Genomic DNA, 13,299 nt, shown 5'->3' on the forward strand with positions numbered 1-13,299 from the left:
TCTCATTCATCAGCTCCATCCGCCGCCTCTGCTCCGAGGGAAGCGTTAACCATCGACGTCATGACGCTGTGTTAAGCCTGAAATTTTGACGTAATTGGCAATATGCGTTTCCTCACATCCGGTAGAGGGGAAAAATTGACTGTAAATGAAGGTGGAAATAAAAGAGCGGTACTCAGCACATCACAGTATATTTGTAAAATACTAAAACTGCCAAAAACAGTCTTCAAGAAACAAAAAGAAGTCCCGTCGCCTTTTTTCAAGCTCCAGAGACTACTATGACCTGGATGACTGAGAATCTACACAGACAGCAGCTCCTTTAGTGATTCTCTCACATTGGTGCCCTGTAGAACATGCCTTTAAAAAAAGGGGGGGGGGGGGGGGGGGGGGGGGGGCTATAATTGTAAGTCTAATTACTTCATCTTATAGTGGACTTCAGTATGAATATTTTAGAAAATATTATTTCCCACCTCAAGCATGAAGACGCAGTCATTATTAGGCATTTAACCCTCCCATTTTGAGTTCAACACCATCAGAGACAATTTGAACCCCATATGATCATGACTTTAATATCATTTCAAGAATTTAAGTAAATTCTTGTAAAAACTCAATTATGGAATGTTCCTGGTTGAAGACCACTTATTAAATATGAAATTTTCATTCAAAATGCTCACATCAAAAAAAAGAATTCTCAAAAAATATGTAATAACATAAGTATTTGATAATCAATCATATCCAATAGACTCCAATTTGTTCATGTTAATGGGGAGTCTCCTCCACACGCTAAGGTTAATTATGGAGTTCCACAGGGTTCTGTGCTAGGACTAGTTCTATATACATGTTTCCCTAGGCAGTATTATTAGAAGGCATAGCATACTTTTTCATTCCCATGCAGATAATACCCAGCTTTATCTATCCATGAAGCCAGATGACACACATCATTTAGTAAAACTGCAGAAATGTCTGAAAGACACAAAGGCCTGGATGACCTCTGATTTCTGCTTCTAAGAAGATTCAGGAGACAGACACCCTCTCTATTTTTAAGATTAGGTTTAAACATTTCCTTTTTGATCAAGCTTAAAGTTAGGACTGGAACAGGTGACTCTGAACCCTCCCTTAGGTACGGTGCAATAGGCCTAGGCTGCTGGGGGTTCCCATGATGCACTGAATGTTTCTTCTTCATTCCCCTCTTTTCACTCACTGTGTGTTTATACCCCACTCTGAATTTAATCATTAGTTATTACTAATCTCTGGCTCTCTTTCATAGCATGCAATTTGTCCTGTCTCCCTCCCCTCAGCCCCCAACCAGTCATGGCAGAAGAAACCCTGGTTCTGCCAGAGGTTTCTTCCTGTTAAAAGGGAGTTGAAGAGACAATTGACATTTCAACATGATATGCATTCACTTACCTATGAAATTAATGATGTAAGGTTAAAATTATGGTAAATCATGGGAACTGACTTAAAAATAATGAAATTTATTTTATTCTCTGGATCTTGGAGATTCAATTTGTTTATAATTTTTCTTTTTAACAGGACTCTGTGCAGTCCTGTGAATCTTCTTAGAAGCAGAAATAAGGGGTCATCCACGCCTTGTGTTAACACTTGAATGCTCCAGACCAGCAAACTTGCTGAAAATCAGCAAATCAAGTGCATTATTTTTGGCAGCAACTTGCTGCTACTTACATTCACAGGACTGCATAGAGTCCCGAGGAAACCCCACTGAAGGACAAAACTCTGTTTTTTTTGTTTTCCCTCCCTCAGTATCCCTTTTCCACCTCTCATATTCACTGCTGAGACATTTTTCCATTCTCGCTGGGTCTATAGTCTTGCTCTGTACTCTCTTTGCCTCTGTGCTACTGATGTTGCCATGGGCCTGGTATGAAAATATGAAACATGAAACATGGCCACTGAGGAAATGCACACATGATGGTACTCTGTTAGCTAGATACCCATTTTTTTAAAAGATGAGATTAAAATATCTAATTTATTTTTGCAGTGTAATGAAAAGACACTAGGTTTTACAAATTAATGGTTTTAAAATGTATTTTGAGGTTTCCTTTGAGTAAAAACCTATGAAATTAGTTTGGGGGACTTAAAGGGCACTAAATTCAAAGAATCACCTAGTGGCTACTAGAGGGTTGCTTCAAAAACACGTTAAAATGTCTAACTTTGGAGCATTAAAAACGTCCTTACAGCCTGGCACAAAAACAGTTTTGGCCTCTTTCATCTTGTCTGCAGGGAGAATTGAGTGCGGCATGTGAAGTTGTAGGATTTTATGAGTCTGTTACTATTAATTAACAGAGATGTATGGCTGTGCATTGCACAGCTTGGTAGTTAGCTAACAAGTTAGCACTCCAACCAAAAACTGTAACTTTCGGCTTCAAAAACCCAACATGAACCACAAAGTTTAAGGCTTCAAAATGTAAAATTCAAAACCACAATGAAATTCACGATTTACATCCATCATTTATATACAGTCTGTGGTAAAATCAGCAGTTTCAGATACAGACAATCAAAATTGTCCATGCTGGGCATTTACAGCTGTTTAATATCTTCATTATTTACCATTGTTTATTTATTATTAATGGGATTGTTGCACAAGCATGACATCTTGCTGTTAGTGGAATTCTTATTATTGCACTTAAAAAAAACTGAGAAATATCATCAGCCTTGTCTGTATATTGGGCATATTATATCCTTTATAATATCAAATCCTTTTTAAAAAAAATATTTTTTCATGTTTTGCACATATTTACTGAATTAATACAGCTATGTTATGATCTTACATATTTGAGCTCACAATGTGCAAACTGACTGCAGCTAAAAGTTAATATTAACCTATTATGTATTATGTGCATCTGACCATTGCCATCTTCTGGAGAGCTAATGATATTGCCAGTTGTGATGAAGCTGGTAGGCAAGAAGGGGGAATAGTTATGTGCAGATTGCAACTCGTTTATTTTGTTACTTTTCCCTTTAGGATACTTGCCTGCATGGCACAAAGAGACACAATATGGTAAGAAGGTAAAGAAAATTCATGGAAGAAAATGTATGGAAGGTAAATAATACTGATACTTACATCTTGTCATATACACTGTGATATACCCAGCAGCGGTAAAACAGGAAGCTAATGTAAAATAAGAAAGTAATTTAACAGTGTTGGATATAAACAGTGTAACTAAATGTGCATGCTACTAATAGAACTCATGAAAGATTATGCACTGGTTATTTTACGCACTTGTACATCAAAAAGTAGGAAAACTAAAATTTGCAAAGTGTTGATGCAAAGGGTTACCAACTTTAAAGTTGGAATTCCTGGAATTGCTGGAATTTCAGCCACCCCCCCAAAATGTAGAAGATCACTGTTTGCCAAGCCCATTTTAAAGGCTTATGATTTACAGAGGAGATGTCAGACTAGTTTACACTGGAGAACTTTTACCCAGAAACAACATGTTGACTAAACCCTCCCCAACTCCTTCACTCTTTCATTTCCCACATAGCATCTCTGTCACACTGCATGACAGACATGAGCAGGTGGCTCAGCTAAAATGAAAGAAAAGCAGATTTTTAAAAACAATGTTGAAATTTTTCAACACTTTCAATAACATTCTCACCTATAACTTACTTACAGGAGGAGTAATGATATCTGATACATGCTGCCAGGACAAAATTATATATAGACCCTGCAAAAATAAATAAGAGAGACACTGATTTAATGTTGTTGCATTTTCACACTTCAAATGAGTTCCAACTGCTTAACCCAGATTAACCTGTTAATTGTATATACCAATTTCAAGGGTTCAACCAATGTGAACAGATGACAAACTGCTCTCCCTGCGTGCTGCAGATGCTTCAGATGAAACACTGGAAGGCGAGTTTTCTATTTCAAGATTACGCTGAGCATGAAAACCCAACTCGAGCACGCTAGCTCAGAATACGATCAGCAGAGCAGCGTTGAGTCGTGCTGAGAGGCTGAAGCAGATCCATACTGCAAACAATGGATCCGGCAACAGAGGATTCTGCACAGTCAGATGCTGACCCTGAGATGACCGTGTTGACCCCTGAGGATATTACAGAACAAAACCTTTATGTTGGTGATGAAGTGGAGACACTTCGAAACAGGTATTTTTTTCTTTGTATGTTTGTGTTGGCTGAGCAGAATGAGAGGTTCTGCAGTGTGAAATTTCCTTTTTGTTCCTTCTCCTTGATGACATTTGTGTGAACTAAACATCCTCATGGAGCGACAGAAGCAGCTTTAAAGGCTGCTATGAATGCAGTTTAGGAGAGTTTGGTGAAACTTACATGAGACACGTGTTCTTGCTTTAAGCCAAATGCTAAAAAATACAAAATCAAAAGAACATATGCAAAACTTCAAAGTTATGAGGACATGTTTTATATAGTTTTACCTCACTGTGACAATATTTGTGTGTTACTGTGCCTCCAGCTTACGTGAGGCTGTCCACGATGATAATGTCCAGCCTAAGATGCAGTGCCTGATGATGGACTCCTCCTTCTCCATGGTCACTATGCAAGGGGAGGACAGTGGAATTGCATGGGAGACGACCCCTAGTCGCTGCACCACACCATGGATGTCTGAAGCTGGAATCCCCTCTGTGGATCTCAGCTCTCCGGCTGCAGTACGGCCTGCAACACCTGGGTCTCAACCAGCAGGAAAGATCATCTTTGTCATGGATGAGGAGCTCATCTCAAGACGGAAGAAAACTAAAGAGAGGCTAAGTGGTCCAAAGAGGAAGGCAGACAGAAGGCAAGAAGTCCTGGCTGAAAGCTCTGAGAGCATCTCAGGACGGCCAGAGTTAGTGGAAGTCTCTCAGCCAAATGTGAAAACCGAAGGAGACCAAGAGGACCCGACCGATCCTCTGGAAGATAAAGAGCAGCAGCTGTTCAGCTTAGTGTCCGAAGGCTCTGAAATCCTCAACATTGTTGTTCCTCCCAAACTGGCCACTGTGGATGAAGAAGTAAGCAAAGAAATGATGGACAATCTGTCATACCTAGAGGAAACTCTTGTTCCTAGAGCTAATGAGGAGACCCATGAAAACGAGTTGCTGACCTCAATAGAAGAGATAGATGACCAAGTCAAACCCAGCCCTCCTGTGGGTCTAGATTCAATGGATCCACCAGGAGCTCCAGTGGCCAGAATGCCAACCAGAGGAGCAGTAGGGAATGTGGACTATTTTGAGGCATTCGCCCTGATTGATGCTCAGGCTCCAGGAGGTCCTACTGTGACTGGAGAAGGACAGGTGGAACCAGAGGCAAAGACCGCTACTGAGAGTCAGGACACTGAGAAACCTGCGCAGCCTAAAGACACCGCCATCACCAAACATGTAGATACTGACAAGTCAGACACAATTAGTCTGGAAGAACTCACTAACGAGCTTCTAGATGAAGTCTTTTATGGCGGTACAGACGACTACTTACCGAAAAGTCCGGAGACGACAGATGGAGGTGGAGCAGGGGAAAGCGTACCCTCTAGGCTTCCCTCAAAGCCGAGTGGTTCAAATTTATTTGAAAGCCAAGAGGACATCCTGACACCAATCTTTCTACCTGAGGGGCCCCCGAAAATTATTGATCCCATTTTGCTGGAGGAGCCCAAAGCCATGGCCTTCCTTTATACTGACCTGTATGAGGAAGCACTTGGCAGCTGGAAAAAAGAAGAGGACACTGAAAGCGTGACCTCAGAGAAGTCTTTCCACAGCCGGCATTCGGACCGAGAGGCCCGGGGATATTTAGAGAAATATGTCCTTATAGATGAGACTCCTGTAGTAGAACTGGAACCAACAGATAATGAAAAATGCTCAGAGGAAGACACTCGGATAATGTCCCAAGATTTCTATGATTTGGGAGTTTTTGTGAACAAGCCTGAAAAAGGTGAGATGCCAAACTCAGAGGAGGAAATCACAGACTTCTTCAGGTCCAGCGCCAGTTCTTCTCCATGTGGCATAGAGCCTTTCTCTCAACTCCTGGAAGAAGATGACACACAACCAACAATAAAGAGTAAAACCAAGACAGAGAGAAGTGTGTCTATAGCTGCAGAAAAAGCTGCAGAAATCCCAGTAGATCAACTTAGCATCTCGAGCTTTGAGTTTCCCTCAGAGGAACTAGAATGGGCAAGTACAGATGATCATCCTACAACCCTGACAGAGAGCAATGTCAGTGTTCAGTGGCAACGAGATTCAGAAATGAATAAGCCAGTCGCCCCTCCTAGGAGAAAAGTAACATCCCCTCCTAAGGCGAGTCTAGATCTAACGCCTCTGATTCCAGTTGACGTCATCACACAGGAAAACGAAGAGGCTGGAGGAAAGGAGCAAAGAGAGGAGGAGAAAGAGACGGCATCACCAGCAGAGACTGCTGATGAAGGCGATGGAGATGGAGAAGAGAATGCGTTGGCTGTGACCAAAACTGGAGCTGAAAACATGCAGGAGATCGATGAAGTAACTGCTAAACCAACAGAAGGAAGAGACGCCAAAACAGAAGAAGAGGAAAGAAGCGAGACTGAAACGGTCACAGAACAAACTGACCTGGAGACAAATGTTAATTCATCAGAAACCGATCAAACAGAGAATAATGCTGAAAAACAAGAAGATACTTCAACAGTCTTACCAACTGAGCAAGCCAAAAACAAAGGACAGTGTTCAATACTTTAGGGTAGCTACAGTTATTTTTTCAGTAACCTTGGTATTAAGTACTGTAACAGATCAATATCCATATTTGAGCTTAAAATCATAGTAAAAATAAAACACATTCAAGTAAGGCGAATTCTTAAAGCTCAGATTTGTATGTATTAAAAAATCTGCCTTCACGTTGATCAAATATCCTCAGTCTCTCCAGATAAACCCAGTGTTTCTGCCAACAATGCATGAGTCACAGACTGATTGAAGAGAGAGCGCTTTGGGTCACGTGCAAATAAAAAGGATGACAGTGCATGTGTCGGTGTTTGTGTGGTGTTAGGGTGCATCTTCAGCTATAAATAAGCCTCTCTGGCAGTTAACCCGACACCTTATCTAAACTAGGAGCGTGTGTTTTGTGCAACCACTTGTAAACAGTCAAGAAAAAACATCTGTAATATATGCAGACGAGTGTATTTACACACAGTTATTCCTGACAAATGATCCACCCTGCAGTTCGTTGTTTAATCACTAATGTGTCTGGAATGCAAAAGTGAATCTGTCGCTAAACCGAATGGAGAGAGATGTTTTCCACCCAAGCAAGATAACCTGTGGTTAAAGATCGCCCTCAGATCTTATAAATCCTGCCTGTATTTTTTAATTTCCACAAAATGTTCAAAGAAGCTAATAAAAACTGCATGTATTCCTCCTGCATCATTGAAAATATATTTCCAACTCAGCCAAGCTTAGGCCTGTTTTTAATCTGCTCTAACACAGCTGGTTCAAAATGAATAAAATATTCCCCACTTTATGCACACAGAGAACTCTTTTCTTTTGAGAGCAATACACAATCTTGCTCTGTGACAATATTTGAGTGACACATACTATGATTAAACACATTTACATTATTTGCAGATCTACTGTACAGTCGTTTCTTCATGTCCTGAATCCAAAGGTGCCACCTGGAGCTTCAGCGGTGACCCGTGAAGAACAGACTAAAAACAAACTCACAGGTCTTTATTTCCAATTGGACAAACGTGTTGTGAGTAAAATGCAAACACAAGTAAATGTGTAGTGCAGAACTATTGTGTTTCCGTGGAGTAAAAGCTTGTTTTCAAGCATTTATCTTTAGTTTAAATGGGCTTTGGCGGCACCCAGTGTAAAGTAATGCGTGTTCAGATTTGCCATGCCTTTTAAAAGAACATTTTCCCTCCACACCGACAGGTGGCAGCATTGAGTTAATGACGTACTAACAACTTCCAAAATAGGTGTCGCTGTGTCATAGAAACACAGTAGATAGAATAGATATGCCAGCTCAGGTGCGCAGTTAAGGTTTTAGAGCAGCAAACATCAGCTTGAACAGGAAGACAACAGGAACCCACCTCTTGTTACAGCCAAGGTATGCATCTGTGGAAGCATACCCAAAATACTCCTCTGTAGAACAGATACTAATAGTGATTTTTAGGGCAGTGAAAGATTACAGTAACATTATATAACTTGTGCTATTCAGCATACACATAATGACAATATGTTAGATTTTTATGAAAAAGGGGGTAAATGATGGGGTTCATTAGGAACGAGGTGAGTGCAGCAGCTCCTTGGCAAACAATGACAGCAGAGGGAGGAGTAGAAGGTATATGAGACTAAAATAAACGCCACTCGGTTTAAAGCTCAGTGAAACAAACGCTGGCGTATTAAAATAAAAAGCAGCCTACTATTCAGCCTTTCTAGTTTGTCTATTTCTATACCAGAAGTCCCTGGTCGGCGCAGTGTTTGAGTACTTGGACAAGTTAGCTTTTTGCTAACTCCGCAATGGACTGTGCTCCCAGTTTGTGTCCCCCAGCCGCTCCTGATACAGAAACCGTTCCAGAAATCTGCGGCGGCTCCTCAATGGAGGACGGGTTGGTTGACGCTTTTGGGGACCTGGCTGCGCTTCCGGTGGAGGCTGGGGAGAGAAGACCGACATGTTTCCGCTGCCGGTGAGTTGAATTAAAGAGAAGGTTTTGCTAGTAGCTAGCCGAGTGGATTGATCCAGGCAGCGCACAGATCGCCCCCTCTCCCCGAGTAGCTGGCATGCTGTAATGAGGGAACAGATTCGTGTCGTTACAGAAAGCTCAAGACCACAGAGATGGGGCTATAGGATGGGAAGTAGCTGGGAAATCACAGCCTCACGTCTTCAACTTTCCTCCCATGTAGTCGCCCTCAGAAGGTGTGTCTATGTCCTTTTCTTCCACCGCAACCCCTGGAGGTCTCGACATGTCTGTACGTAGTGCAGCATCCTGCAGAGGTGAGTCCCAAGTTATCCTTTCAGACCGCAGGGGTTCAAATCCAGAGTCCTCGATCCTTTTACATGAAGCTTTTTGTGAGGGTTCAGTAAAATTACGTCTCTGTTATTTAAAGTTATACAGTTTTTAAAAAGAATCTAAAAGCACTCTGATTATTGGATAATAAAATCTGTCAGGTTATGTTTTCTGTTGCATGGTATTTCTAGCACTGTTAGTAATGATATGTTTTGTGTGTATTGAAGATGGGTAATTTTTTTTTTCTGCCCAGCAAATTGAGCTTGCAAATTTAGTCAGCACTTTGAGACCTGGCCAGCAAAAGTAAATATAAATATATATAATATAGTATACTAAATATAGGGCATGGTTTTCCATCCCACTTAAGAGCCTTAATTTAATTCTATGTGGCACTGAAACATCCACATAGAAGAATATCTATCAACCTGTAGAAATACTGATAATGTAACAAAGAAAGAAGGATTTGTTTTGTAAGATGACTGCATCTGTTTGAATTGGATTAAAATATCTTGTTGAATATTAAATTACACTTTAAATAAACACTCAAAAGTTTCAGTTGTAGAGACAAACAATATGAGCCACATCTTACTATAATAATCTCTAATGTTAATTTTATTATGATTATTACTATTGTTGTGGTTAAAGATGTAAATCTAGTCTTTTTAGCCCTTGTTTAATATAAGCAAACATTCTGGTGAGAGTGCATTAATAATAAAAACATTAAGGTGTCATTATTTCTTTCAGGAGAGCCGAGTACTTCGCACAGTTCCTCTACTTGCTGCTTGTTTGCCACAAGGTAAATGCAACGTCATAGTGGGGAGGAGATTCAATGAGGAAAAGTAAGTATGCATTAATTAAATATAGCTAAATATGTATTATATATATTTTTTTCTACCTTCATATATTCTCTGTGCAGGCACCCGGAGCTGGCTGTGGTGTGTCGGGACAGCAAAACCCTGATCCTCTACCCAGGTCCTAAATCCCAGAACCTTGAGGAGTTAATACAATACCAAGAAGTGGGCACTGTCAAACATAATGTCATCATCATAGATGGCACCTGGAGCCAAGCCAAAAACATGTTCCTCAAAAACAGCCTGTTCCACCTGCCCAAACAGGTGTATATAACTGTATAACCAGACTTTTTTTTCTTTATAGAAAGCCAAAATAAGGAAAAAAATGAAATGGGCCAATTTATCATATGATGATAGCTATTTGCTGATCTATCAGTATTTATAACGGCCCATAAATGAAAATTTAAAAAGAAGTGATGGGAGAAACACCTTTCAACTATGTTAACAGTGTTGCCATTGCATAGTTTGTCCACCAGAGGGAACTCTTCAACTTTTGTGTTGAAGTGTTTGGGAGCGCAAACACAAAAAACAGCTGATCCAGGCAGAGTCAGGGAGAGCGTAAACAAGTAAATAAATAAATAAATAAATAACTACACATAACAAATATTATGGAAATCTGCTTATGCTTCACGTGTCTGAAAGAAAAAAATATTGGCTCATGTATCGGATATGGGTATTAAAAATTCTACGTCGGTTGGGCTTTAAGTTGAATGCATTTATTGTTAACTGGCATTAGAAAATGTTCCGGCTCTGGTAAGGTGTTAATGAAGGCAACCGTAACAGTGAAACTTAACTATACCCACCATATTAGACTACTATTCACTTCTGCTTTGGTTTACCAGGTGCAGCTCAATAGGACTTTATCCAGTCAATACGTGATCCGCACACAACCTTCCAACATCTGTCTGTCTACGCTGGAATGTGCCGCTGTCGCCCTGTCGATCCTAGAGCGGAACGATGAGATCCAAGAGGTACCGTAATGAAATAGTTATTAATATTGTGTGATGATTTGAAGCGGCTCCATGGTGTAGTGGTTTACACATTGACTTGCCGAGTGGAAGGTTGCTGGTTCAATTCTAGCCAGTGGCACAAATCCCCTTTGGGGCTAGACTCTGCCAAATCAAATCACCGTAGCAACCCCTTGTGACAAGGGAGCAGCAGAAAGTAGCTTTATTGTGTGATGGTGTCACTTTTTCCACAAACATCCCCCAAAATCCATCAGATATGAAGCAACATTAGTTACACCATTCATTTTGAGTTTGTCTGATGAGATTACATCATATATTCACATTACTTTAAGCACCGTGTTTGATCTCTACCAACTGCTGAGATAAATATCTGGATTTTAAGCTGCTAAAAGCTTGACTGTATTCAGCAGATTGTTGCTAAATGTAAATGCCTCTTCTTCAGCAAACAATGGGTTTTTTGCTGCCTTCCTCTTAAAACGAGGCCAATGAGTTGTTGGACTAAATCGAAACAGTAGAAGGACAGTAAAATGAGTCTTGGAGCTTAAGAGAGCGTGAGGAGCTGGCTGATAACTCTCTGTAGGATCTTTGTTATGAGTGTCCCGTCTCACGCTCATTTCAGAGTATTCATTTTAACAGTTTTTGCAGTTACAGGTAATGCAATATTTGGACATTTTACTCTGAAATCTGTGCTTGAGAAACATTCACTTGTCGTGTCCAATTAGTTTTGAATGGTTTCAAGAGTTAAACAGACAAACTGAAATCATATAGAGCTAAGAATAGGAAAAAAAGTCTAAAATTAAGCATTTTTGAGCAGTTTGAAGTCTAAACTTTTGGTTCATAGTGATTACTTACATGCACTATACATACACACACATATACAGCTAACTGTTTAATGTCAGCCTCTTTCTTTGTCTATATAAATAGCATAATAGAAGAAGTAGTTCATATGTCTGACATCTCATCTGAGGATTGAAAAACCTGATGGCTGTGAGTGTGAATGATTTTCTGTAACTCTGTTTTACAACAGAGAGAGAGGAGCCTTCCAGTACTGATGTTATTTTGCTCCATAAACATGTTACATACACCATCTCTGGTTCACAAACAAAGCCAGACCTCCACCTTTTTTCTTGCCACTAGCTTTAGCATTTCTGTCTGACTGTATGAGGGTGAAACCAGGTAGAACCACATTAGAGTCTGAGATGTTTTTATTCAGCCATGTTTCAGTAAAGCACATGAGACTGCACTCACGGTATACTTTTTTAGTCTTCACCAATATCTTCAGCTGCTCACGTTTGTTGGGCAGAGTTGTAATTTCCCATGATGACTGTTAGCAGAAAGGGCTTATATCTCCACTTCCAATCCTTCATCTTTGCACCAGCAAAGCAGCCACAAAAGCACCTTTTTTTAGCTCAGCTGGAAGAGGGTGGTATCTTCCAGATTTTCTCCATTTCAAGCTCTTCTCTTGAGTAAACTCTTCTTCCTACAAAAGTATTCATCAGTACCTGACAAAAACAAAAACTTTTTTTTTTTTTATCCTGAGCCGTTAGATCAAAAATGGTCCGAATGTTTGAAGTCTGAGTTGTAGATTTTTTTTTTTTTTTTTTTTTTTTTTGGATGGAGTGCACTGACCCAAACTAGTGCAAGAAAGTCCTTTGTGAAATAAATACAGATAGTGTTTTTCATCACTCTTTCCTTCCGATCCCATCTGTGTGCAGGTTCTGCTGAAGCCCCTGAAAGCACTCTGCTCCTTCCAGCTGCAGCACGGCGCTCAGATCCATCACAGCAAAGAACATCTGCTGAAGAACGGCATGTACGACAAACCCATGCCAAAGAACAAACGCAAGATAAAGAGGATGGAGAAACTCCTCACTGACCACAACATCTGCCCGAGATGAGGGCTTGTCAGAACAGAGAGGACAGGCTTGATTCATCTCTGCATGCCCTGCTGTTTGCACTGACTGTATCATCAGAGTACAGGCATGGACTCTGTGGGACTTAAGGGGACTGTTTTTTCTTTTTTTGTAACATGCTGGTGTAGGCAATTTATGTATTTGTCATTCATTTTAAATAAATGAATGACAAATGTTGTACTTGAAGCATCACGGCTAACAGTAGGTTTCTTACTTTGTTTACATGTTAGCCTGGATTTAATAGAAACGCGGTGGTTCTGTTGTGAAAGGATTTATATGGCTATACATACAGAGGGTCACATCTAGAAGGGCTGATTCCATTCATATTTTTAATAAGCAAAATCTCAGTTTACATGAATAATAACAAAACAAACTGGAATTAACACAAAAAAAAACCTACCAAAGACAAATAACACACTGGTGACAACTGAGAATTGCACTATACTGTATGTGAGGTCATCATAGGTGACAGTGTAACTTTACTGTATAAATGGTGTTTGCAGGCTTACAAAGAATGTTTGTTAGATACTACAAAAAAGCTGCTAAAGTACTGCAGCTTTTCTGTACCACAAATGACGTCAATAAAATGGATAAGAGATCTCATTTTAAGTAAGTGGAATGATTTATAGCTGCAAAATAATGTGTGGTTT

At 40.1% G+C, this 13,299-nt stretch overlaps 2 protein-coding genes across 3 annotated transcripts; both read left to right on the forward strand.

Moving 5' to 3' along the window:
* Window positions 1-3,954: 3,954 nt before the first annotated feature.
* si:ch1073-398f15.1 (cardiomyopathy-associated protein 5) lies at window positions 3,955-7,354 on the forward strand. Its single transcript, XM_030743161.1, has 2 exons — window positions 3,955-4,119; window positions 4,442-7,354. The coding sequence occupies exons 1-2, from the start codon at window positions 3,995-3,997 to the stop codon at window positions 6,657-6,659; spliced, it is 2,343 nt and encodes a 780-aa protein (XP_030599021.1). The 5' UTR covers window positions 3,955-3,994; the 3' UTR covers window positions 6,660-7,354.
* A 564-nt stretch (window positions 7,355-7,918) lies between these two features.
* dtwd2 (DTW motif tRNA-uridine aminocarboxypropyltransferase 2) lies at window positions 7,919-13,258 on the forward strand. Of its 2 annotated transcripts, XM_030742667.1 has the most exons (7): window positions 7,919-8,019; window positions 8,450-8,599; window positions 8,817-8,907; window positions 9,665-9,759; window positions 9,837-10,035; window positions 10,614-10,742; window positions 12,455-13,258. In XM_030742667.1, the coding sequence occupies exons 2-7, from the start codon at window positions 8,511-8,513 to the stop codon at window positions 12,632-12,634; spliced, it is 783 nt and encodes a 260-aa protein (XP_030598527.1). In that variant the 5' UTR covers window positions 7,919-8,019; window positions 8,450-8,510; the 3' UTR covers window positions 12,635-13,258. The 2 variants fall into 2 exon arrangements, with proteins under 2 accessions (XP_030598527.1, XP_030598526.1); XM_030742666.1 differs by lacking the exon at window positions 7,919-8,019 and having other exon boundaries at window positions 8,110-8,599.
* The last annotated feature ends 41 nt before the right edge of the window (window positions 13,259-13,299 follow it).

This window comes from Archocentrus centrarchus, chromosome 12 (genome assembly GCF_007364275.1).
Source record: "Archocentrus centrarchus isolate MPI-CPG fArcCen1 chromosome 12, fArcCen1, whole genome shotgun sequence".
In the NCBI taxonomy this organism is placed as follows: Eukaryota; Metazoa; Chordata; class Actinopteri; order Cichliformes; family Cichlidae; genus Archocentrus; species Archocentrus centrarchus.